This window comes from Aulonocara sp. 'chitande type north' Nkhata Bay, linkage group LG15, assembly GCF_057382095.1.
Source record: "Aulonocara sp. 'chitande type north' Nkhata Bay isolate Kocher_YH1m ecotype deep benthic linkage group LG15, A_spYH_male_GT1.1, whole genome shotgun sequence".
Lineage (NCBI taxonomy): Eukaryota > Metazoa > Chordata > Actinopteri > Cichliformes > Cichlidae > Aulonocara > Aulonocara sp. 'chitande type north' Nkhata Bay.
This window is the reverse complement of record NC_141358.1, coordinates 22,270,554-22,298,169: the sequence shown is the minus strand read 5'-3', so window position 1 is coordinate 22,298,169 and position 27,616 is coordinate 22,270,554. Positions and strand designations below refer to the sequence as shown.

Sequence of the window (27,616 nt, the reverse complement as noted above, 5' to 3'; positions counted from 1 at the left end):
GCTGACCTTGTATCACATTTTTACAAGGCAGAGTAACATCATGTCCACGTCCAGCTGTGACAGTTTGAACAGTTTGATGTTGCTCAGTTGTTCCTGTTGAGAAAAAGAGAGAGAGAAATGTGAAACATCAAATATGTTATGAATATGAGTGTTATGTTTATAATGTGAAGTTTATTTTACATACAACACAAGTTTAAAATGCAACTTTAGTTTCCAAGAGTCAGATAAAGTCAAAGAGTTATTCATGACTGTCTCAGTTAAAGGGAGAATAAAGAAGTAACACTTGTCTCCCCTGTGTCCAGCTGAATTAATTTATTTAATGCGGCTCGATAACCTCCCTCTCTCTCTTATATTATTTTTACTTCTAGATTTCATGTGAATTGCAGACTCACTTGTTCTCTTCTCACTTGTAGTTTTTAAGGACTGTACAGAAGTTGAAGATATCTTGATCAAAAACAGGAGAGAGGAAGTTAAAGGTGTGAAGACTGTTAGTAGAGATAAGTGTTTGCAGTACTTTAGCTCTTCTGTGCATATGGTTTATTATTAGAAAACAGTGTTCATGATGATGTTTGTAGACACACATGTAAAGAGGTCAAAATTCAAAAAACTCTTTCTACACAAGAAAACCTTGATGTCAACAATAAAACATGGCGATACTACTGCAGTGACCATTAGCATTAGCAGCTAGAACCCAGGTGAAATGCATTAGTGCCCTGATACAATGTGGCTCTTCGTTTCTTCTTAGAAGTGAAGGGGAAGTGAGAATGCAGCAGAGCTCTAGACGTTTAATGAGGACCAGATGAGCCTCTGACAGATAAATACGTAACACATCAATGAGTCTGAGATTGAACTGCCTTTGGTTTCACCTGGTCACTGAAGACCACACAGCTGTTCAAGAAGGCTCAGCAGCGGAGGAAATTCGGTATGTTGGCCAAAATCCTCAGCAGGTTCTTGGTTGACAGCAGGCTCTTGAAGAGCACAGTGACCAGCTGCATCACTGCATGGTACGGCAGCACTACTGCTATGGACCGCAAACGCCTGCAGAGAGTGATAACAACTGTGGAGAAGATCATCATGACTCCATTGCCCTCTCTGCAGAGCATCTACCATCGCAGAGTACAGAGGAGAGTTGCCTCCATCCTCTAAGACCCCACACACCCCCAACACGGACTGTTCACACTTCTGCCCTCGGAGCGGAGGTTCAGAAGTGTGAAATCCAGAACATCCAGACTCAACAACTCCTTCTTCAACAGTGATGTTCTGAAGGCAACATCACTGTTGCCTTCAGAACAATGATGATAATTTTTTTTGCACATCAGGTCATCCTACATATTAAGCCAGCATATAAAGCTGTAGCTCTTTTGCACACATCTCTGTTTCAAATCTCCATATTTTGTCTCCCTTTCTGTCTTTGTTTATTTATTTGTACTATTTGTATTTATGTTCTATTTCTATTGTACACATTAATCAGCATCTGTGGGTGGACAGCAAAGAAAGAATTTCATTGCACAGAGAAATGCCTTTTTCTCTTGTGACACATGACAATAAACACTTTGAATATTGAATTAATGGTTAAGTGTCTGTTACTGTTTGAGGGGTCGGTCTGTTTGGCACAAATGACAGTAAGCAAAGTAAAAGTAATATATTCCCTAGCATACCCCTCTGCCTATTTTAATCACACTGGGAGAACTAAAATTAACTTCATAAGGAAGATGACTACTGGATAAAACGTTTTGATTCACAAGATCGAACCATGAGTTAAATATATGATGGATGTTGTATAACATGTCCGTTTCATTGAAAGACCATCAAGATAAACATCCAGTGTAATGGGACCTTCTGAGCACCAGGGCGGTGTCCCGACTTCCTCGCCATACGCCTCTGGGCTTCAATGACCTCCACCTCCTAAGGCAGCGTGGAACTCCGCCACTGTACAATCAAATCAGTGTAATTTCCCTCTCTGCTGATAGGGGGCGGTGTGACCCTCCGTGCTTGCACAGTGACATGGCGGTCTGACGTAAGGAAAGCGGAAAGCTCCCTGACTCGGTGTAAACAACTGTGAAAATGTTTGTAGTTTGCCCTCCTTGAAAAAATTAACGGCATGATTTTTATGACGGCTGTGTCCCGGTAAGCTCCGGTGACTTTACATGTCGTGGTTTCTGGTGGTTGAGGTTGGGATTCGATCCCGGGTGGCTGGACTCTAGCTTCCCGTGTTCTGAACGAGGTGTTTCAGCCTCCGCCACCGAGGAGGAAACCGTAACACTACACATGGTGAGTTTTTAAACGTGCTACTATCCGGTTAGAGGCCGATTTTTAAGTATATTATAATATATTATGATACACTTGACTGCTACTATATCCAGTTAGCATTAGCAATGTGTTAGCTCAATAGCATGGCTAACTAAGACAATGTGACTCGTTTTAAAAACTAGTGACATATGTGTATCTCTTAAATAACTTGATGTTTTATATTTTTACATTGAAAACATATGCCGAATTGACGTGTGGCCTTAACCATTAAATGCCTTAAGTATCGGTGTGTATATTTTACGTCTTCACTGTGAGTAGGGAAGAGAGAGTCAAACTGTCACATTATTGAATGAGGTTTGGTGTGTAGGTTGTAGACAGCAGCTTATCGACTTGATATCGGTAGAAAACACCGGCTCCCTGACTCAATTTTTGCACTGTAATTATTTTAGTGTCGTTAGAAGTCTATAAGGTTGTTTAAAACACTGAAAAGCCATATCTGTTTTGACTTTCATTCGTCCATTGTACAACTCCAAACTGCAGGAAGAAACAGCTATTTTGATTAAATATTGCAGTAGTGGACAGTTATTTTATACATTAAGTAATACATTATTTCTTTTTCTGTCTGTGCAGCTGCAAAGCTACACTGAGAAGGAACTGGCTCTACACATGAGGAGGCACCTAAAAGAAGAACCACAGAATCAGAAACCCAGAGCATATGGAGCCCACTGAATCTGCACAAGGTTTGTCAAACTTGAGATTTAAGAGGTACTTCAAATTAGGAACATGTTCTAAATGGTCTAATCCAGGGGTGTCATCTATTTTAAGATTACAGAGGATGAGAAAATAATATTTCAGGATTTTTTCAAACTTTATTTTTAAGAGCTATTCACACCTTGTTCTTCTATTATTAGTTTTCATTCCTGTCTAGCACAGCAGCACTGCTGGAACTTGATTTCATATTATGCATGTTCAGCTAACAGATGGAATCCAGCACTACCAAACCGGAAATGTTGACCAGGCAATGACTTTCCAGTCACATTAACCCAATTTTACATCATTCAGTGGAACGATAATGTCACATTTCTTGCAGGGCAAGAGAAGCCATTGGAGGAGGGTGCAGATTTAATATTCAGCTCAAAAGGACGACAACGAAAGAAAAATCCCAAATATCTGGATTATGAAACTGATGACAAAACGAATGAACACCTTTCACCCAAAACACCTAGAAAGAGCTCAGGAAGGAGAAGAGCAGCTTCTCAGAAGACTCCGACAAAGAGTAGAAAATCCAAGGCTGCCGCACAGGACACTCCAGATGGAGAAAATGAAAAAAAAGATAAAACACCTACAGAGTGTGATGGACAAACTACAGCAGAAGTGGCTGATGAACCACTGAGAGGCAAGAAAACTCAGTCAAAAAGGACTCCTGCTAAGAAAACCCCTGCAAAAAAATGTAGCAATGCCAATGTAGACCTTATAGATGGAGAGGGTGTTGTTAAAGATACGGTGCAGCAGGAGAATGGGACGCCAAAGCCAAAGAGGAAGTATGTAAAGAAGCAGTATGTACAACAAGTGAAGCCAGTTATTAAAGAAAAGGATGCAGAGGAACCTGAGGAGGAGACTGGACAAGGTGGCCGGCGGCGGAGAGGAGCTGCCAAAGCGTAAGATACACCTACAGTACTGAGCTGTCGCATAGGTTAAATGACGCTAAACACCGTCACCTTTTTTTTTTCTTTTTTTTTTTGTTAAATCATTTTTACATCAGACATCATCAGTTGAAACACAGGAAGTCTGAACTGTGACTCCAGACTTTGGTGATAGTTACTTTCACTATTAGTTTTGTGATAATTACACCCTAACAATCAGACTTTCATTTTTTGGTTACATGTACACTTATCCCTACATTAATTACATGCATCTATGTAGCTATATAAAAGCATACATTGCTAATTGTAAAATAATAAATTTTCTGTCTTTAAAACATTTTTAAAGCCATTTTTTTCATATAAATGGTAATATAGGCATTCAAAAATAATGTAACCTCAATCTTCCAGGGCGTTGAAGTACCTCCACAATTTGGCAAAAGACTTATTTGGGCAAACTGATGAGCCAGGAAGCGAAGATACTGGATCAGAACAGAAAACTCCCAAAGCAAGCAAAGGTACAGTGAAAGTCTCGCCGTCTCTCTTCCCCAGGGCACCAATCACAGCTAAGCATTACCTCAGACAGTTTCTGCATTTCGTTGCCTTGTACTTGTGACATGTGCAATGACAATAAAGTTGAATTCTATTCTATTCATCTTTTTACCTATTTCTTACAGAGTTAAGTGAGGTTGCTACCACTCTAATTCTACGTTCACACTGCAGGCGAAAGCGCATCAAATCCGATTTTTTTGACCCTATGTGACCCATATCCGATCATGGTATGACAGTGTGAACGACACAAATCCGATATTTTCAAATCCGACCTGGGTCACTTTTGTATGTGGTATTGAATCCGATACATATCTGATGTTTTAGAAAGCAACTGCTCTCTGAACGGTCATGTCGCATTAAATCCGTCTCTTACGTCACTGACACAAGACAGACGCCAATTATCTGCGCCGGAGAAGACATCGTGAACGCTTCCTGGCCGTCTAGTGTAGATGTCAGTGAAACTGTTGGGAAGACAACGTAAACATTTTATTTATACTGAATAATCTGCAGATTCTCACAGAAATCTGCAACTATCCTTTGAAGCACCGCTCCTCTCTGAAACAGCAATAAGGATAACTATTAGGCCATATGTAAATAACAAAATAACTTAAAGCAAAATTGGGGAACGTAAAGTCCGAAACAAGTCTTTATATTAAGGGCCATCAGTCAAGCAGTACTGTTTGGTCTGGGTCTAAACAGAGCATGTTGTGTGTGACATCTTCTTTTGCGCCGCTTTGTGGGTTCACACTAGAGCGCGTTTGCTATCACATTTTATTTGTAGTGTGAACAAGCAGACAAAAAAATCAGATTTGATCAAAAAATCGGAATTGAGCATTAAGACCTGCAGTGTGAACGTAGCCTAAGACCTAAGACCTGTAGACGTGTCTCCCGTCTGAAAATGGGCCGCACTTCAAACGGCAGGAGTTGACTAACTGGCATAGATGTAGTTATATTAATGAACTTGTCTGAACTTGTTTAGAGTGTTGTGTCAACATTGCATTTCATGTCAGTTGTTAGTTGTGTTTTGCAATCTCACAAGTTACATGCAGTGTAAAATTTCATATAGCAGTGCAGAAAAATTCCTTCTTCTGCCAATATCAGTAAAGATCTCTGTGCACCGTAACTTAAATCCCTCGTTCTATTCCTGCAGTGGGTAAAGGCAAAAAGAGGAAACATCCTGACAGTGATGCAGCAGAAGACGAAGACTTTGTGCCAGATAATGATGAAGAGGAGGATGCAGAGGAGCTGGAGGATGATGACGAAGAAGCTGCATATGACTCAGACCTCGACTCCAATTGTGACAAACGTGGAAAAAATCCTCCAGTTTATTACGTCAACAATAACAACGTCAGTGGTTTTCTCATTTTAACTTGATGGCACAGTTACTGGTTATGACCTCATGCAGTGCACTAGAGTACATTACTTCAGTACGGTATCTCCATATCAGTCTAATACAGAAAGATGAATCTGCTTGATGATGGTAATTAAAAGTTAAACTGTTGTGATTTGTCAATACCAACCTGGGCTTATAAATATGAGTCATTATAATGAGCACTTTATATCAAACATAAATCATCAGATTCTGCGTTTTTCTGAGACTAAACCAAAGTGCAAACCATTATTGATTAAAATGACCAGAACATTTTAATTTCTAAGTTTAATGCAGCTGCATAGAAAAGAAGGAAGAACATGTGCATAATGAGTTCATCCTGTCTCCTTCTGTCCTGCAGACATGCTCGTTCGTCAAAGCCCAAAATGGACTTAACACCCCTATCATGAAAACTGCTTTGGAGAGTGCAAAGACCACCAAGAAATTGTAAGTCGCAGTCAGTTAACAGTAATGATTTGTTTTCGTGAAGTACCAGTGAACATTGTCCTTTTGCTGTTAGTTCATACATCAGTTTTTGTGACGACATACACAATGAGTCTTGAAGTGCAAACGACACTGGAATATTTGAACATTCAAACCCTTTATTTTGAAAGCTTCTTAAAGTCAAATTTTGGGTTATCTCAAAATTTCAGCTTACAAAACTTCACCTTTTTTGGTTGATTTTGTTGAGGTTTTTTCAGCATTTTGAATAAGTAAGTCTCAGACTGACTAACTGCTTGCTTGTTTGTTTGTTTATTTAACAATGTGTTTGTTGATGTTTGTGCTTGCAGTCGGGAAGAGCACTACAGCAGCTGGGTGTTTCCAGAGTGGGTGCCCTCCACCAGGGATTGGGTTCCTGTCCCACAAAGGTAGTTTCTGTTGCTTTGTTCGTTTAATACAGTCGAATCCAGTTTTAATTGAATAACTCATTAAGTTTTATTTGGATATACCTTTTTATTTTCTGTGTTACAACGACCGTACCCAACACTCTTTACCAAGTAACTTTGAATGTTTTTTTATTTTATTCACTGAAATTCTAACACAAAAGTCATACCAGAAAGTCTTAGCTGCAATTGTGTTTATCTGACTGTTTCATTAGATGCTTAGTTATTTAGTTTGTGTTGGGACATCTGTCCACTTTTTTTGACTGAAGGTGGGCAGGAGCCTCTGCCAGCTGACAGTGGCAAAGACAGGCTGCACCTTGGACAGGTCACCACTCAATCACAGGGCCAGACAGACACAGACAGCCATGCACACCTAGGATCAATTTAAGATGACCTGTTAACCAGAGTGTCACCTGCCTTTAGTCACATTACTGAATCAATCAGTTGTCACATGGTCATGCAATGAGATATGCTGTATATGCTTTCAAGTAACCCAATGAGGTTCAGACTATTTTATACTCTTGGCAGGAACAACACAGAGAGACTCAAAGTCACATTTAAAATTTCCCATATCTTTGAATTGTGGGCTGAGACTGGTGTGAACAAAAAAGGCCCCAAACTGTGGATTTGAACCCAGGACCTTCCAGCTGTGAGGCAACAGTGCTAACTACCACACCACCATCCTGCCCTCATAGTTGCATTATATCCATTCATTAGTTCAAATAAGGCTTTTAAACTACATAGGAACAATAGTAAGGAGTCATCCAAATCTGATACTTTATCCTAATTAACCCTTAATCAACTGGGATTCAAACAGGCCTAATGGACTTATTTTGTCATTTTGGCTGTAAAATGACAAAATGATTCTCATCTTTCAGGAACAATTTTTATTTTCTCACTAGCCTATAATGAGTGAAAAGTAAGGTCATGTGAGTAAAAGTGGTAACATTTAGGCGGAGCTGATTTTTTTTATACACTGATTTCCCCCCAAAAGCTTGTCATCGTTTCTTTCTGAAACAATTTGAATTTTGTCTCAAACAATATCGCTAAGAGAATTCTGGTCATTTAAAAAGCACTTGATAAATAAAGGGTTAAACAATAAAAAAACAAAGGAACTGCCAGGAGGGGTTGCTGAGATGATGTCTGAAAAGTGTGGCTCCAAGAAGAAGCCAGTCTAGTGAATAAAGAAGAGCCATCGCAGGACTATGTACCTGCGCTGGTCTGGTGGCTTCATAAAGGGAGCTGGACAAGGGACGTGTTATTCTGGCTGATATGCACAAAAGTTATTAAAAGTGTGTGTGTTCTGCTTTCATTTAGTGATTTGGAGAAATATCTGCCTCAGATGCCTCGCTCAGCTGCTTTCAAAGTGTCCAGGGAAGGACTCAACAAGGAGGAAGCACCTCTGCAAAGACTCAAAAGGTGACAGTGATCGCGGTGTAGTTACCCCCGGTTGATGATTTCCCTCAGATATGTCAAGAACAGTTCGATTGAGACATAACTGCTGCTAATACATTTCCAAAGAAAACCTCTTTTTTGTATTTGTTTGTTAGTAAAACTCATACCTATAAAAATATGTAATTGTGATCATTTGCAGTTTGTTCTACATGGTGCAGATTTTTTGGTGGCTTTTGTAGGCGAGGGGGAATAAAGCATTTGGTGTCTTTTTTGTTTTCATTTTTTTCTGTTAACTGGCAGGTTCGAATCTATTCCCCCTCACCCAGAACGCTGGGACATGATGCTGTATGCAGGTGGACCAGTGTGGGCTCTGGAGTGGTGTCCAACACCTGATGGTGCTCCTGCTACCCAGTACATCGCTCTGTCCTGTCATCAACGCATGGATGATTTTCACTACGTCAACAAAACATCCACAGGAACTGGACTCATTCAGCTGTGGGATGTGGGCAAACTGAAGTATGGCAACAGGTACAAATGAAATGTGCAGAGTGGGAAATCACTGATAAAAATATTATATTATAAAAGCTTATTGTCTGTCAGTCGCTTGACTGATTGACTAGTTTGAACTACTTCCAGAAAAAGTCCAATAGTCCTCTGTAAACAAACTGTCTACATCATAGATGGCAGTGAGATGTTCCCAGAACTTATAAGAAATTTGTATTTGAAACTTCAGCCTTTTTATATTATGTTCTCTTTTCTTTCACCTCTGTCCAAACAGACCAGACTCCAAGCCAGTTGTGGTCTATAGTTTGGCCCAGGATAAGGGCTTCGTCTGGCATCTGAAGTGGTGTCCTGCTGGCGGCTGGGAGCTTCCCACCTGTGCCAGAAAGGTAAGGTGTTTTTCCTATGAAGTGTCTTAGCTTTTAGCTGATATTGAAATGATGAAATCTTATAACATCCTAACGTGGTATCAATCCCTCACACTGAAGGCTCCATTCTTACCCAGACTGGGTCTTCTGGCAGTGGCCACCTCCACCGGGGTGGTTACCATTTATAGCATACCCCACCCTGATGCTCTGCACTCCAACATCACTCAGCCAAACTCTGGTAAGACTGATCATAACTCGCTGTGATTTCCCCTACACATTTTTTTTTGCAGCATTTATAACTGCTCCATCTAAAGTATTTTACTTGTAAAAATGAAGCGTGTCCTGTGTTCAGCAGAGGGCACTGTTGGCTTTCTAAAGTCTGAAGTCAGCATGTTGGGTGTCTATTTTCTCCTGTATCCTATGAGGACATAGGGATGCACTGAAGCAGTGCGTTACTGGTGGTTTATAGATCAGCGCATCACTATAAAAACACTGGATGTCTTTATACCTGTTTATTTATGAATTAGCTTAGCTCATTTTCTTTCTTCGCACGCCAAATCAGAAGGTTTGGCATGTAAACGCTGTCTTTGGATGCACCATGCAGCCCTTGGATTGTTTGTGATCACAGTAAAGCTCTAAGGCCTGTACTGTGAAACAGAATTCAGGGCTCAGGATTAAACCTGAAGTTGAAGCTTCCTCTGTGAGTTTTCAGTTTGATAAAGGTGACTCCCCGTGGTATCTTGTCCTGTAGACCTGACCTGCTCCTGATAACAGGTGAACATATAAACCCACCACCTGCTGGCTAGTTTATTTGGATAATATTGGCACAATTGTTTCATGATATCACAGGATTTTCGAGTGAGTCTGGACCCTTTTCCTGAGAAACTTGTGCCTTTTGGCTGAAAGCAGTTTCAAAGCATCTAATTTTTCTGTTTGTCTTTATAAACTCAAATAGTCATATAAAAACAGTCATTAAAGAACCAAATTCTTGTAGCTCATTCTAGATCTAATATAAGATTTCCAAGTAACCCTACAGGTTTAAGTTTTGTGTTTACACTTTTTCCTGTAGTTGCTCCTTAGACCGTTAAATGCCACCAGTGTTGTCGCTTAAAATGTTAGACCTTAAAATTATAAAAAAAAAGGCTTTGGAGTAACACATTAATCCCATCAACCTGATCCTTAATTACTGAAAGTTTTTTTTTCCTCCACCCTCCTGGCTTTGGATGAGATTAATCAAATGTACAGTCATAGTATGTTGTTTGTGTTGGGTAATATTCCCGTCATGCCCGGTTTGTGTTTATGACCTAGTACCAATCTCAGCTCTTTCATTCAATAATATGCTCACAGGAAAATGTCACGTGACCTACATGATTGCAGCTGCTAGGCTTAGTGATGCCAGGTAATAAAAATCTATCCTGGTTATTTTGAACTTGCTTTGTATTGCAGATCTGTTTTAGTAGCATTGTGGTAAAAGAAAGTAAACATTTTCTCACCAAGCAAAGTCAAAGAATTTGTGAAAATATATTATTTATCTTAGTAATTAATTATCTTTATCGTCACTTCTTGAGTTCTTTTGCAGTGTATCACTAAGATCCAGAATATTGACTAAATCAGTCTCATATTTCTGACAGTGTAATAACACGTGTTCTGTGGGTTCATCATCTCCACAACAGTCAAATTTCCCTGTATGTTGTTTCCCTACTATAAGCAATGTGCCAGTAAACATGCAGGGCAGGGCAAAGACACAGGGCCCACAGCAGTCTTGCTCTTTGGAGCCCCGATATGAGTTTTCACTCACCCCACTATGGTTGGGTTGCCAACAGAAAATCCTCATAGAGACTCAAAAAGGCAAAACTGCTGTGGGTCCCACATGGGCTTGTCTACATGAGCCCCATACAGGTTTTCTATTTGCAAGACAAAGGTGTCCTGCCCTGTGTGTAAAAAGAAAAGGAAAAAAAATGGCATTGCCATCTTTGTCAAGCTCAGATTTGTCAGTAAAAATAATGCAAACCTCACAACAAGGAACCACAAGCCACTGAATATTTGACAGCTTGCCAAAAAAGGATCAAAGTAGGTGCCAATTAATTTTCTATTGAACAAATAGCTAATGAGAACTTGCAGCTGTAGTCCGTTACACACATTTAAACACAGCCTGATGAACTCAAGCACGAGTATGTAATCAATCAAATAGCACCTTATCCATCATATCAGACGTGACCCTCATTAAACGTGGTAGAGCTTGTGTTTGACAAAGCAACAGTATCCACAAGAAACCAGCCTCATGCAGCTTTCACAATGGCCACAGAACACACACAGAACACTGTCCAACAGTGTAAGTACATGATGACATTATGGATGGAGGAGCCTGTGGTCCAGTCTATTCAGATCACTGCGCTGTCAGTCGCCTCTGGGGCTCTGCTGATAGAAGACAATACAAACGAGATTAATGACGAACTTATCTGCCACATCCATCATAGAGAGAAACCCAGTTATGTCTGCATGTGAGTGTGTTTATCAGTCAGTATCCTCAAAGCGGTTCAGGCTAATCTGATTGAACAAAACACCATTGTGAGATCATGAGTATAGCATACACCTTACATATAAATACGCACATTTTTGTGTTATATCTCAGTGGACGCAACCTTTTTAGATCCCATTAAAGCTTATCTTGTAGGGCATGTCTTCCCAGTTCCACAGTGTAACAGAAGCTTTGGGCTCATAGGGACAGCTACTTTGATACTTTCACTTCGTTATCTGAAAATGTTGCCATGTTTGATATGAATATCCACCACATTAACACCATATATGAAATAAAGCACATTAGGTCCCCTTTAAATCACCTGATCTCTCCAATGAAAGACATGCACATTAAATTCTTCTACATTAACATTAATTAAAAGGACTAAATAAAATAATTTTGCATCATATTTTTGGACTTGGAAGCCATGACTGGGTAAAAGTATGAAGCCTACATCATGGCCACAGCTTGAGAATTCTTCAAAAGGGTTCCTGGAGTTGGGCCTTTTTATGATTCAGTTTTCCATCTCACCAGTAATGGCTTGCATAGGTGACCGTACAACTGCCTGTACTCTGATCATTATAACATTATGTGCACTGTATTACACATGGTTTGGTTTTGAAATTAAGAAGTATTTCAAATGCCTCAGTTTGGACATAAAAAGATAAATGAGACCCGACATTTCTGGTCTTAATCTTTTCTCATTCCCTCGTGGACTCGAGTTTCCATTCTGTTTTGTAGCCATGGATCATTGGGCTCAGTTTCCAGAGGGCTACTCCATCAGCCCCCTGCTTGCAACCAGAGGTTATAGTTATTGGATTGAAAGGTTACTGAATACCATACCACATTTGAAGATGGCTGCACACACAAACTACTACTGCAAAAGCTTGTTTAGCTTACACTGAGAAATTTTCATAAATACAGCAATCGTAACATTTGTTTTCCTTCAATATTTTTTAATGTAATGAATGTCTTAATGTTGCCACAAACCCTATTAAGGAAGACTAGGAGATGATCAGAATCTTTATAATCCTGTATAGCTTTGCTGAAGTTTGATGACCTGAGGAGAAATATGCTACACGTAATCTGTACTTGTTTGCAATTGGCTACCTAGTGCCAAAATCAACCTTTTTATTTTAGCATACTTAGATTGGAAAAATCTGAGTTCATGGAGCTGATAACTATAGACATGTGACCTATTTGGTTTAGTAAAGCCAATGTAATATTGAACTTTGTGTGGCATCTGTGGAGGCCTCTAGCACAGCCTGGCTGCATATCTTATTTGAGCGATATAACAGAACCTCAGTGTGTTTTCTTATCTGGAAGAAGCAGTAGCATAAATGCAGAAGAGGGAATTGGAACTAATTTCTGTGGAAAGTTGGGCCTTACAGCTGCATGGCCATACCTGCAGTTGTATACCTGTCAATTAATATCAAATATATCTTTAATAAATGTACACATGTGTTATAGTGTAGGTCTCCAGAAAGGTTCCTTCTGAAGGTAAACCTGGTTTGAAAGGTTGTCAGCAGAATCAGGTAACTGTCATTTATTTGATTTTTCTCACATAAAGCACACAAGAGGAGATCTCATCTCAGATTTGATTTTATGTTTAGTTTTGGGAAAAGTGCTCCATAAGTGGAGCCATTGGGTGGCATGCTGTGAATACTCTGGACTGTTACATGCACTATGCTCATAGTGTCATAGATTTGTGGAACTGGACATAAGTGAGGTTCAGAGATGTGCATGTAGAATATGACAGCTTAAAGACTGTTTGTTCCTGTCACTTGGCGCCAACATTTTCAAAAGAACAAACTGAATGTTTATATGAAAGTGATGTTACCTCGGTCTTGAGAATAAAAAGAATAGACATTCAAGTGGGACAGTACCTTCATTTTTCTTTTCTTAACAGCACTCACAAGGTTATAATAGCGCTATTTTGTAAGCTGCGAAATCTGCCCCAACTTAAATGCTAAACAGACTAAGATGAGTCAATATTAAAATCACACACCATATGTCTCACAAGTAAACTCCTGTTCAAGCCGTAAAAGCACATACTGTTTTTCTCTGATACTGCACTTCCTTCATAAAGATAAAAAGCATAATTTGGTCATATTATCTCTGTTCAGTTTTTTCTCAGTGACCATCACCTTTGCTAACAGCAACTGCAGCACCACAGTCCTGAAGCATTGACAATTATTCATTTAATCGTGTGATTGTAAGCAGCAGTCTAACATTTCTTGCAGGTTTTTCACTAATAATTTTGCTGTCACATGTGGTCGTTTTTTTCCCTGACATTAAATTTATTTTAAGTAGAAAAATGGCTAACATCAGCGCGACTGTTTTTCAAAGGCAAAGTGTCACTTTTATGCTGCTGTGCCTGCAGTGAGGCGGGGACGACATGGAGAGGTACATTTAACCAAGTGAAAAAATACCAGAGAATTTCTTAATAGCTTCTTTGAGGCTGACATGTCGAGCACCGACTGAATGCAGATTAGTTATCCTAGCTTACGGGACCAAAAGTGGATATAATATAATATAATCTTTCTATATCGGCTGCAAGGGTTGAAGGTGAAATTGCTTTGGACAGGGTTAAAACTGTGTGTGTGTGTGTGTGTGTGTGTGTGTGTGTGTGTGTGTGTGTGTGTGTGTTCATCCTGACCCCTTAGTGCTGTTTGCAACAGATAATTATAAATGGCTTTTGTGTATCCAGTCACCAGAATGAATGAGCGCGTGAATGAGAGGAGGAGGCTGTTAAAGCTCCAGAATTGGAGGGCGGGGGGTGGCTGGAGGTTTTGAAGGAGGGGGTAGTGTACGCACATAATTTACAGCACCATTCTCCATCAGACAAGGATCTATAATTGAAATGACAAAGAAGATGCATCACCGAGCCAGTTGTTAGTGTTGGAAGCTATGAATTTTAGGCCTACTAGATGACACTTCTTGTATCCTTACTCTGTCAGTCATCAAGGACTTACTTGAGACTGGACAGGGAAGAAGATGGAGGAGGTCACACAGAGGCCAAGTTAAAGTGTGCAAAATTGCAAAATACTGTAATTTGTTAAATTAAAGATGAATTCTTCTAAAACTAGGTTAGAAATTTTTAAAGAGTCCAGTCTTAATATTGTTCTTTAATTAATATAAAGCAAGTTGGAACATTTCATATAAATAAGATTCACTGAGTTGGCAATGTCAGAAAACATGGACACCACCACACATTTCTTTTTCCCCTTTCAGTTGACTCTCGTCAGCATCGACACTGTTTATCTCCTTACAACAGACTAACCACCATTTATCCTCAGCGGCATATTTTACTGTCTTTAAGCTCTGTCTGTGGCTGCTCCTGTTTCTGCTCAGCTAACACAGCTTACCGGTTAGACACAGTCACTCAGTCAGCCTTTATCTCTTTGTTTATCAGGTGAAATTTTTTAAGATAATCATTATTAATTGCACCATAGTCAAAACCAGAGTTAGTCAAACTCTTAAGTGCTTTGTGCAGTGGATCTTGAGGAGGAAATTATGTGATAATTATAAAGCTAAGTATGTGAAAATGTTGATTAAGAAAAGGGAAAAAACTGATACAGTCTAATCATTCACCATATGGGAATATCTGTCATCACAGCTCATTATAATACTTTCTCTTTTTGCAACATTAGTAACTCTGAAGTTTGTGTTAAAACAAATGACGGCAGCTATTTAACTGTGTAGAACTGACTGGGATTCAAAAGATCTGAGCCTTAGAGATAAAGTAAGGGGCTGCTGGTCAGTCTGAGCAGCTGACTAGGATACCTGCTTTGGTGTTTTGGGCATGTTTAACAAAAAGGACACCCCGGAGGTACCCCCAGGTCACGGTAGCCTTGGAATTATAGAAGGAAAATCTATAGTTAGTTAGTTAGAGGGAGGTCAGGACATTTCTGGTGGTACAGCTACTCCTGCGATCCAGACTTTAAATTGCAGAAAATGAAGGAATGAATTATTCACAACATTAAAACTGTTCACAAGAAAAGTGAGTAAACACTGCTGCATGCCGAGCTGGTAGAAGGCTGCACAATGTGAGGTTGTTTTAATGTGACTGATGTGATTTTCACAATTATAGAGAGCCAATTATGTCCCTGAAGGTTAAAACTTATCACCCTCACGCTGTCAGACCAGCCTTCTCAAACTTCTGCTACACCCTAGTCAGACATATGACATCATATTGAATAATCACTCACTGATGATCTGGAGGGCCAAAAGAACAAGAGTTGATTTACAACAAGGTTTATATAAAATATTATTGTGTATTTTTCTGAGGCAGAGGTGAGGTGATGGAGGGAGTGGAACAGCGAAGAAGACACTATTAATCTAAACTCTCAGTAATCTAAACTGGAGGAGGAGAGAAAATTAATGATCTGGAAAAGTCTGACACCGTGTTTCTGTTTTTCGCTTTTAAACACAGCGACTGCCTAAACACAGATAGGAGAGTTTCTGCCAAACTAAATATCCAGTCATTTCGTAAAGTTTATCCGTTATCTGTTTGGGTCTTATAAATGTGCAAATCCTCTTGACTCTAAGATATATTTTTTCCACCTTTAAGGTTATTTAAGGGTGGTGTGATGGTTAGCAGTATAGTCTCACAGTAACAAGGTCCTGGGTTCGAGTTGAGTCTGTGGCTGAAGTTTGTATGTTCTACCATAGTTAAAAAAAACACCTATGTGGTGTTAATAGGTGATGGCCGTAGCATCTTTCTGTATTAGTCCTGTGACTGAGCCTACCTTGCCTCTCGCCCTATGATAGCAGTGAAAGGCTTCATCAGCCCTCTTACATCCTTGAATTGAATACAAGACCTTCTGTCTGTACTTCTAGTTATGTCAGGATTCCTGTTAATCTGTATGAAAAGCTAGCTAACAAGCTAAAGGTACATTACCAACACTAAATATGCTGGCACGTAGTATAGCAAAAACATGGTGAGGGTAAAAATGTGCTGCTTTTGTACTCCTGCTACACCTCTCAGTGAACTCTTTATAACAGAGTCAATTCCTTTTGCTCATACTGTATATAGCCTGTAGCCTTTTATGCATGTAAAATATCATTTGGCATTGCTCTATGATAATGGTGAGATTTGCATTCAAAGGGCCATATTTACTATGTGGGAAAAAATTGCAACATGCAGTGATGGGAAAGTTCTGCAGGTGATGTACCGTCAATGTGCTAATTTATAAACTGAAACGCATCATTTCAATAATGGCCAACACAATCTGCCAAGAGTGGGCTTCCACTAGTAATGCACTCAGTCTGTTAACATCTCTCTCAGTCAGTCCAAATAAATTAAAGCTCCTAGCAGCAACTGTAACAGCAGCATTGTGCACAAAATAAAAAAAAGGAAAGAAAAAGCTTACAATTAATTTAAATATTTTTAACCCTCTGAAAGGGAAAGTCCTGCAAATGCACAGTGCAATAATGAGAGCCAAACGGCAGTAACCACGCCTACACCTTTCAGTCGCACAGTTAATACTACGACTCTTTGGTAAATCCTGACAGAGACGTTTTTAATACCTAAAGAGGGTTTTATTCTGGCATAGCTTGTTAGAAAATCTGTCCCAAAATGTCAGAATATTAACACGTTAGAAATGGGCTTCTTGACATGTAACATCACAGCTCTGCAGCTGAGCTTTAATTACATCTGACACTAAGTGAACGCGTCTCAGATTGAAGACAGCCGAGTCAGGGCCGTCGATGTTTAGCTGAGCCTGTTATTCTCACTGCTTACAGAAAAATCTTCAAGGGACATCCAGCACTACATTCATGCTCACTGTGTGAATTTCTGTAGTTTTCATGTTATTGTCATCAGTAAACCATTACTGTAGCTGTCAGGGTTCATTTCAGATAGCAGAGTGGAACTTTGAGTTGGGTTACATGACAGAAATATGATGGGTCCATGTACAGTAAAGGTACATGCTACCTGTGCATCAAAGTGAATCATTTGTTTAAAAAAATGAAACTTTTTAAAAACAGTTAGCAAAAAATCTCTGGGTATTAAAGAAATTGATTTTTATGTGTTTTCACAGGTAAAGGCATTGAAACACCTCAAGTATACAAGGTAGGATGCTCATAATGTCACAGCCCTGTCGATGTTGTGTATCTACCATTAGGTTGAGACAGGACATAAATGAAAATGACCTTTGTTTTCTGCAGGTTAAAGGAGTGGTGACATTGAAGCTGGGCGCCTTCAAAGCCCCTCACCATGAAATGAGCGGGCTCGTCCTGTCTATGGATTGGCTTCCTGACAAACCACACAATATAATGGCTATTGGATTCTATGATGGTATGAATTGATTTCTTGCAGATGTTCTTGATTAACTAGTTGTCTGTTTGAGAGAATAAACAAAGGAGCAGTCCTGAGCTGATCTGATTCAACTATAAATCAAGATTATGGATTAAAGAACTGTTTTATGCCAGTAGTTTCACTTTTCCGCTTGTTCTTGTTCTCTCCTCAACTCTCTCTCCAGGTGTAGTAGGTCTTTGGGATCTGACAGCGAAGTCTGCGCTGTTGCGTGTGCGAGAGTCAGACAGGTCGCTGAGTCTGCTGCCCTACAGATGCATCCTTGCTCACAACAATGGAGTCCGGTCCCTGGCCTTCTGTCCTGCCTCCAGGTGAGCGTAATATCAAAACTCTCTCTGGATCAAAATAAAACACTGTGACTTCAAAATCAAGATTTTAATCTGTCATGCCTCTATGCCGTATGCATTTTATTGAATTTTGATAGCTGAACAGTTCATGCTTATGAGGACGAGAGGGTGGAGTACTAAGTTGTCAGGTGACATGCTTGCTTAAAAACTATATCCAAGAATAAACTGTTGAGGTTACAAGCTAGACCCTGGACAGGCTACCAGTCTATCACAGAGTTAGTTCATAGAGACAGACAGCTGTTCACACCTACAGTAAATTTACAATCATCATGTATGTACCGACTCACTCCTGGTGGCTGATTGGTGGGGCCTAGCGCCCAGCTGGGCCCCTTCCAGGGGGTGTGGTGCCCTCAGGCCTCTCTGGCACAGCTGGCTGCCGGCAGACCCGCGGGCACGTCACTGCAACCCCCTCTGGCCTCTGCTCCATGGCTGCTGGGTGACCTCTCGTTTGGGGCTCTCCTCAGCTCTTCCCAGGAGGGTGGCACGGTTGCCCCTGTGGTGGTCCTCCTTGGGTCCTCGTATTCTGGGGCCTCTGGATGTCTGGGGCCTGTAACTCCGCCATACCTGCTTCATGCCCTGGGGGGCGGAGCTATGACTCTCCACACTCCCTAGCAGATCGTTACATGGAGAAACCTTTTGAATACAAGTGTGCTGATCCACACAGGTGTGCACACATGCAGACTCCACACAGAAAGGGTCCAGCTGGCCACTGGATTTGAACCTAGGACCTTCATGCTATGAGGTGACCAGCTTCCACACCAAATATACATATTGCATAATGCAAAGGCTCCAGCAGCACAAACATGGCAGACAAATCCAGTAGATGTCAAGATGCCAGCTACAGCTGTCAGTCAAAGTAAACACACGTCTAACTTTAAGTCTTGCCTGTATCCAGTTAGACAAGTTATTCAGAAAAGCTGTACTTTTACTGTAAAAGGAGAAATTATATCTGAAGGAAATAAATACATTATTTTAGACTGGGCTGTAAATTTGAATGCTGTTAACGGGAGTCTGTGGGAACTGACTCACTTTTTGAGGCAGCGTCACAAGGGACTGCAGTGTTTTAGCACCTTCACATTGGCCTTATTTTCAGCTTTAAAGGTCACTGCTTGTGTAACAGTACAATAGAATTTCAAAGCTCAGTAAAACTTAAAGAAAATACTGCAGTCACCCAGTGATCCCATCTTTGTGTCTTTATTTCATCAGTTTTTCCTTCATCTACTTTACTCTGGTAGTTGTTATTCGCAGCCAATTAAAAAGGCGATTTGTTGGCGCCTCTGGTACTCGGAGCTAAAGGCGAGACGATAAATTTTGAACGCACAGAGTTGCAGTAGAGCCCTCCCTCTATTGTATTCAGGCACTAATTCAGAATGTAGGGTACAAGGCCGGGCAAGCAGCCACGTCCTTATCACCACTCAGACAAGGCAACCTGAATTAGCTCTATGCAAGTCAACATGCGCTGACCTTCAGGCTGCAGCCTTGCTGAGGTCTCACTGCCTGGTGTGATTTTCCATTCATATCTAAAGTTCACTCTCCCCGCTTGGAATAGTTAACTGACTCAAAAACTTCAAGTGTTTATGGAGGACATTTTGTGCTGTTTTTTCATGTCACCAATATTTATTCTTCATATCTTATAACAAATAAACACCCAGAAATAGGCAAGCTGCAGGTATGCAACTGGCTCTCTGAAAGGTATGTAAAGTTACATAAACCTGACGCTTGAATGTTTACAGGTTCTAGATGATAATGGGCTTATGTGAGAATCGTTCATGTGGATTTTAAGAATTAGTTTTGTTTGGTTTCTTAGTTTCTGACTTTTATTTATCTTTATCCCGTGATATCTGAGGGACTGCACTGTGTAAGCTGGATCTTCTTATAGTATGTATACCAACATAATCACTTAACCAAATTAACTAAAGCACAGGTGGAAATAATTCAGATGAACTGCTCGCAACTTTCTTGATGTGAGTAAACTTTTTAAATGCTCGATACAGAAGTGAAAACGGGATGGCCAATTTAAAAAATAATAAAATGTCATAGCTAAGGATTTGACTTTAGCCCCATTACGGACTGTGTCTCCTGAAATCATTTTTCTGTGCTCTGTTAGTCAGCTGATGTATGTGCAGATAGGAGTGAGCTGGAGAGGTTATTGAAATCACCTGTGTCTAATACGAGTATTCACAGATATACACTGCAAGTCAGTATCGGGGATGAAGCAGAATTGGTTTTTCATTAAAAACTGTCCAGAATGTCATTTTTCCCACTAACAGGTCAGTGTGAGGTCATCAGCGTCATCTCCTTCTAAACCCATCCAGCCCTGCCGACTCACCTAAAGCATGATTAATATGGCTTATATTGTGGCGTGATGTAAAAGCTTTCACAGAGGATTTTCTGCCTTGTCATGAATTTTGCTTTTTTGAAGAACTGCCAAATAACATTTTGTAAATGTGTATTTAACCTCAGATCAGAATTTGAGATAATGGTAACAATAGTTTCAAACACATGGTCCTGCTAAAGCCCATTTTGTGGGGCTGTGACCTCTTAAAACAAACTAATGACCCATTTTAGTCAACACTGCTTTAAAACAGCTGGCAAATACAAGTAGTCAGATGTAATGATTGAGGTAATTAGTATTTCCATTAAAACTACAACTGCAGCCTTCATTTGAGCAGATGTGAACCTAATTTGATAGCAGCCAGTTTTCCTCCACTTTTTAAACTATTTTCTTCATTTCTGAACCACAGACTTTAGTTTTCTCTAAAGATAAAACTAAAGTTGGATTAAAGGTGGATAAATGATCGAGATTAATCCCACAGAGAGAGAAAAAGCTCCTGGCTGGCAGCAGAGAGACTCTGAGGACGCGTATCTTGTCTGGATCACTGCTTTTTAATTACACAGTCATGCTGAAAAAGATCAAATCTCCCCTCTCTTTGTCTTTGCTCTGGTTTTTAACACCTTTGTATTTTCTTTTTCTCTCACTGCAAAGTCTTTTTTCTCCTTTGTCATCACATTCATAAAGCATTTTTTGTCTTACAAAAGAAATCCGACTATATCGATTGTTCTGCCTTCATTTGTTTTATGGCAGACGCCGCTGTCAGATTTGATCAATGTAAAGAGAATAATGACTTTCACTTCAAGCACTGCATCACATTTAAATCCCTGTGTTCAGCCTATTTATATTTTCCACCAACAGAACATCCTGGTCTGTTTTCCCATCGTCAACATGTCTTTAACTTTTCATTTGTTTTTTGTCTTCTAGATACCTGTTGGTGACGACAGGTGACGACCGCTTCGTGAAGACATGGGATCTGAGGAGGCTCTACGATCCCATCACGGTTCAGAAACGCTGTCTGGCCAATGAAATCAACTGGCCACTGAATGCACCGGGGGTTTTGATGGCCCAGGACAATGGCACCGTGGTGTAAGAAAGCTTGTCTCTGTTTCTTTGTTACAACTTTACATCTGACTCACTTACATTGTATCTCTGGTATTTGCCTCTAAGGTTTGAAAGATATGTTGGACAGTTGTAAACCAAAATGAACAAATACTAGAGAGTTAGTGAGTCCAACATTAAAGCATGGAGGCAGTCTAGCCACAAGTCTATCAATACAGTGCTATATGTATTTAATCATGCTCAGAAAAGAGACAGTATGTTGAAGCAGTGGACTCCAGGGTGAACCAAAGCCAAATCCCTGACCTCTGTCTTTGTTAGGGACACATTAGCATTTACACTAGAGAACATCCACGATCAGACCCCAGAGCTTTTTGGGAAAGGATTTGAGAAATCAAATCAAAATTTGTCTCAGTCACTGTTCACTTGGATTCTAGATTCCTAAGGTGCACTTTAAAATAAAAAGACTACAAAAGTACTGGGAAAGGAATTCTTTGACAGCTAATGGAAACGAAAATTGTCACAATAAGAACCAAAACAATCACTGATAATGAAATTAATAGCAATTCTTTCTCTTGAATGAAAATATCAGAGTTCATTTTTTCCCTTGAGCTTCTTCACAATCGCTTCTTCAAATTCAGAAGGAATCTGAAGAGTAGGATCCACAGCTGCTGGCACATCCCTCAGGTACTCAGCCTCTCCTGAGATTTTCACCTGGTCAGCAAATGGTAAATGGCCTGTATTTGTATAGCGCTTTACTTAGTCCCTAAGGACCCCAAAGCGCTTTACACTACATTCAGTCATCCACCCATTCACACACACATTCACACACTGGTGATGGCAAGCTACATTGTAGCCACAGCTGCCCTGTGGCGCACTGACAGAGGTGAGAGTGTGGGAGCTGGTTTGGTGCTGGGTTCATGTATGCTCTTTTAGCTCATGGGACTAACTGTGTCAGCCCTAACCTAAAAGTCACCACATGAAACTCCTATTTACAGAAGTCTTTCCACTGTATCAGTGTCCTAACTGAGTTTCATTTGGCATACTCACTTGTGATTTTTGTGTCCCAAAAAGTTAAAGTGTGGAAAACGGCCAGCACCTTCCAAAGATTATGAACTTCAGGTTACAGCTTTGTAAATTCTGTAGTAGAAACAGTCTGGAAGATGAACAGAGTGGCTGCATTTAGCATTGAAAACAAAAATTCAGCATCAAAGATAATATCGTAGTTCATGCTTACTTTTCAGAGTGATTCAAACTCCAAAGGTAGTGGAGCTTACACTAGCCATAGTGTAACCTTCCTGCCTCCTAACAAGCTCCACATCCCCACTTCTCCTCTGCGATCTGTCAACATATGCAGTCTTGAAGTAAGAATAAAAAAAGTCATTATGACTCGTTCTTTCTCTCTTTTTTTAATTTAGGAAAGGTTCACAAGGAGTCCATTACATCGACCATCACATGCGCTCGCTCTTTGCACTTCCCCGGTCCGGCACTGTGTGGGTGAGTGTAGCTGTTGTAATCTTCCATTCTTCAGTCATCAGCAGCCCATAATTCAGTCACAGAGCACAAAATAAAATAGCTTTGAACTTCAGGAAACCTTTAAATCAGGGGCACGACGGTCATTTTCGAGACGATGAAGAAAGTTTGAGGATGTTAATATTATTCAATATATATGGATAAAAGGTAGTTAAGGCCAACACAGACTTCTGGAGTATAAAGGTATTCCATAGTTTTGTTACTGCCAGAAATTCCTCTCAAAGGTCAAATCCAAGTCTTGCATTTCACTCGTCTTTCTTACACTGCAGCCAGTTTTTTCCTCCTGAGGATGTGAATCTTTAGAAGTTTTTCTGGTAGGTTTCAGAGTTTTTTTTTCCAAGTGTCAGGACATTTTGCCTTCGTTTGGAACCGTCTCCAGCAGTGGATTAGTCCACGTTTTTTTCTTAAGTGAGTATTTATGGGAGAAGAGTTGCCCTCTAGTATTAAATTGATTTAAAATAAACTACAGTCCGTGTTTTATTGTGATTAATGAACACGTCCCCCATCACAACAGTGTGGTGTTAAATAGTTTAGGCCAGGCGTAGAGCGAGGTGGCATTGAGCAATAGGAAAGGTATAGGATGTGTCAGTTATGGATTCAAAACAGTATTTTATCGTTTTGTTGATGATGAGGAAAATAAAGACTGCTACCTTCTTTTACCCTTTGTAATCATTGAAAACCTCCTTTTGCTGCAGTGTTTTGGGTTTAATTGTGTGTGAGTTGAAAAAAACTACTGGAACTGATACATTCGAGGCTAGTTGTGCTTCTGTAATTAGTCTCATTACTCAAACTATCCCTGAGTGTCTGAAATTTGCTCTAAGTTACTGAGAGAAACTTTTTTTCCTAGCAGTGCTGTGTGATTTAATATTTCATTTTCTATGCGTCCCTGCAGTCTCTGTCATACACCGAGTGGATTAACAGTCTGGTGACCGCAGACAGCTTCGGAGAGGTGATTTTCTCTCTGTTACCTCAGATCAGCTACGTTGCTCCTTACATCAAACGCACAATAGAGAGACGATTTGTAAGTTTACTTTTCCTTTACTTTTATCGCTCTTTATTTTTCCCTATGTTTACTTCAAAAATATCATTTTACATTATATCAGATGTCATATAAAATTGGTAGTGTTCATAGAAAATAAGACAAAGAACATGAATTGAACATGTGGCCAGTTGCAGTGAAAGAATTGCTCAGATTTAGAGACAAGCTAACGGTCCATTTTATTAACCTGTTCCCTTCAGCCCATCTACTTCACATCTATGGTGCCTTATGATGCAACGGAGAGAGAAAAACAAGAAATGGGAGGAGAGGAAGAGGAAGGAAACGCAGTTGAAGAGCAGCAGGGAGAAGAGACAGAAGAACCAGATGCTACACAGGAAGCAGGAAATGAGAACGACAGTGAAGGAGGAAGAGTTGGACGAAAATGTCCTCCGCTGAAATTCCAGACCTACAAAGAGGCTACAAAGAAATACTGCCTCCATTATACAGATTTTGATTTTGTGGGTTAATTTTTATCTTCATTTGGTTTCATTGTTTTTTATTAAACAGATATTTATTAAAAAGTAAGGAATGTTCAAGTAATATATGTAGGCCAAAGACAAACTGGAGAAAAAGGCTATAGTAGAATAGAGAACGAAATAAGAGGAAGACCACACTGACACTGTAATAATCATACACTCTGACTTTCAGCGGACCACTGCAGGAAGCGAGAGGCGAGCTGTGTGGAAACGCATGAAAGACACAGAAGTGAAGGCAAAGATCATCCTGGATGACATGCCTTTGTCTGCTCTATATAAGGTATCTGAAACACACACACACAGGGCGGGTATCATCAGACTCCAGCTGTAGTGCAACACAAAGAGAAAAAGCAGGAAAAGATAAACAGTGCAATGAGAGGAAATGGAGGTGAGATCTGTAAGAATAGCCTCTTCCTCCTCCCTCTTCTGCCTCCTCCTCTGATGGGCAGCTATAAAGGGGCTGAATGTAATGATGTGTTAAATGAGAAAAATGTCACCCTCAGTGGAAGGAGGGAGGGGGAGATGGAAAGCAGCCATTTGAGGATTTGATGTGTTTAATTTTAAGAGAGGCAGAGTGGAGGGTGTCGCTGTGCCCTCTGGGATGAAATGATGGACGGAGACTTCTTGGGACAGGCTCCAAAACAAAACGGGAAAGGTTTTTGACTGGCTCTTTGTCTGAGAGGGATAAATGGATTAGAAAGAGGAGGATGGCAACTTGGGAAGGAGAAGTGAAAAAATATAGGGAGGCGTGCACCAGGAGGATTTATAGTGGTGAGTGGGGTGGATAAGCGTCTGTAAAGAAATCAGGGGGAAGTGATGATATTGACTCAGAGCTACAGCTGCGTCATTCACTGTGGACAGAGAAAACAAGAAATTAGCCTATAAATAAAAACCACTGTCGCCTTAGTAGAACACAAAGAAAGCTGTTTGTATTAAATGTGGAGTCCCTCAGGGATCCACACTTGGTCCTCTGCTTTTCTGCCTGTAAATAATGCCAGTATCTGCTCTTCTGTAAATTGACCTCTGATGTTCAGTTGTTGGTTGAAGAGCACAGACGAGAAATATTCTCAGCTGTCTTTTCTCATTTCTTCAGGTTCGTTTCAACCCAAACATGAGCTGCCACGACTGGGTTGCATCCGGGGGTCAGACTGGACTGGTTAGATTTAACTGTGTAAGGGCTCTGATGAACTCTCATCTGAAGAAGATGATTGGTGAGAGTCAGGCCCAGTTCAACGCTCTGTACTCGCCGGGCCAAGCGGTGACAGAGCAGCTATAGCAGGAGTTTAACTTTGCTACGGTGGGTTGTACTCCCTCAAGAGACAGTCAAAAAAGTGACCTCTGAAACACGCAGCTGTGAATAATGAAAATATGTATGAATATTACGTTTTTATTCTTATACATTTGTATATGTTGAAAATCAGTCAACGAAAACTAATGACATCAAGCCATGAAGGTACTACAGGTTTAATTGGTCCAGGTTTTGAAGCATCTAGACATGGCTAGATATATCCAAATTGTCTGAATGTCACTCCGTATATAATGAAGTTCAACTTTAAATTGACATAATTACAGTATGCAAGCTAACAAAAGTAAAACTCTCTCATGACCAGTTTAGGGGCTTTTCTTTTGATCTTTGGTCATCGTTGACCCTGAGAAACTGAAGCAAGACTTTCTCTCTGTAAACCAAACCCAACCAGAATCTGTTGAATTCAAAGCCATTTAATTTTTCCTGGCAATTAAATGTTTCCATGTTTTCCATTTTCTTCTTATCAAATTATAATAAAAGTCCTAATAATGACAGTTCTGTTCTCTACATCAGAAAAACTGCAGCAGTTGACAGTTAAGTGCCTTTCATAACCCTCACTCACACAGGCCTAGAGACCATTTCAGTGATGAAATGTGTGTCCGCCACCTGGTTGGAGAGTGGTTGTTTGCACATGAATTTGGTTGCAAAGAGGAACACGGTGCTGCAACAAAAACCTTCTGGTGATTGATTTGGTCGTTTTGATTACATTACAACAGTTGCCCATAGTTTACATGGAAGACGCCAGATTGTCTGCAAACACTTGCAAAATGTTCTCCAAGCAACATTGAAACTGAAAAGCGCGACACGTGGAGAATGCTCACCTTCAAAGTAAAAGTTGGACCTTTTACAACCTGTTAGTTACAGCAGGAAAGCGCAACCTTTTCTTTGAAGGCACATGTTCTCAGTGCGACGGAGAGCTGAAAGACGTTTAAAACATTATTTTTTTTAAAGTGAGGATGGCGTTGTTTTCCAAAGAATTGGTGCGTCATGCCAATATTTCTTAGGCTTACTAGCAAGAGTGTTCTGGAACGTCATAAGTAATTTCATTAGTTAAACCCACTGGTGTTTGTAATATTTCCAGACTTTCTCACGCGTTGTTTAATTTGTGACTTTGTTTTTAGAGAGGGTTTTTTTTTGTGCATTCCCTCATTTTGTTATCAGCCTCTCACGTTATCGGTAGCAGGCTGGGAGCTAATTTTGGCTGCGTTTGCTTGTTCAAACAACTCAGGCTCTAATTAGGGAAAATACTTGAATTTTTTGTATCTACAGGATATAACACTTAGAAATGTTAAATCTTTTTCTTACCTGGTGTACATTTTCCCGTTGTTGTTTTTCTCCAACTTTATTTATTTTTAACTGTCTACAAGAAAATAATAGTGAGGTGTAATTAATTACTGGCATCACTTTTTTTTAAAGACACATTTCCCTCTGAGTTAAATTAGGGGTTTTAAAGTGTGCTTCATTTTTTGATTAATTATAAATTTTAGTGACAGTTTCACAATAATATTTCATTATAGTGTTGTCAGCCGTGGCCATATTTCATCACTGACAACATTATCTTTAACTTATTCATAAAAGCATCGAAATGTTCTTCTCCCTGCTCGCTTTTGCTTTTTTTGAAATGTTACATATAATAAATTTTATAATAAAGCAAGACCGTGGCTCCAGTCTTTATTTCCTGTTAAACTTTTAAACTAAAATAATCCAGCTTCTTTCCATCATCAGCAG

At 40.0% G+C, this 27,616-nt stretch overlaps 1 protein-coding gene across 2 annotated transcripts; it reads left to right on the top strand.

The window, feature by feature from the left end:
• The first annotated feature begins 1,990 nt into the window (after positions 1-1,990).
• Positions 1,991-27,544, top strand: gtf3c2 (general transcription factor IIIC, polypeptide 2, beta). 2 transcript variants are annotated; one of them, XM_086264951.1, is made up of 20 exons: positions 1,991-2,271; positions 2,881-2,990; positions 3,341-3,908; positions 4,302-4,408; positions 5,593-5,789; positions 6,173-6,258; positions 6,603-6,680; positions 8,013-8,114; positions 8,391-8,618; positions 8,869-8,980; positions 9,080-9,197; positions 17,522-17,553; positions 17,649-17,778; positions 17,963-18,107; positions 21,403-21,564; positions 22,953-23,031; positions 23,960-24,016; positions 24,307-24,564; positions 24,755-24,862; positions 25,676-27,544. In XM_086264951.1, the coding sequence occupies exons 2-20, from the start codon at positions 2,966-2,968 to the stop codon at positions 25,856-25,858; spliced, it is 2,775 nt and encodes a 924-aa protein (XP_086121077.1). In that variant the 5' UTR covers positions 1,991-2,271; positions 2,881-2,965; the 3' UTR covers positions 25,859-27,544. The 2 variants fall into 2 exon arrangements, with proteins under 2 accessions (XP_086121077.1, XP_086121076.1); XM_086264950.1 differs by having other exon boundaries at positions 23,960-24,088.
• The last annotated feature ends 72 nt before the right edge of the window (positions 27,545-27,616 follow it).

Excerpts from the sequence above, each read along its gene's own strand:
- gtf3c2 (XM_086264950.1), top strand. The coding sequence starts at position 2,966 with ATGGAGCCCACTGAATCTGCACAAG. Across the intron at positions 8,981-9,079 it reads TTCCCACCTGTGCCAGAAAG|GCTCCATTCTTACCCAGACT; the intron begins GTAAGGTGTTTT and ends CTCACACTGAAG. Across the intron at positions 18,108-21,402 it reads GCCTTCTGTCCTGCCTCCAG|ATACCTGTTGGTGACGACAG; the intron begins GTGAGCGTAATA and ends TTTGTCTTCTAG.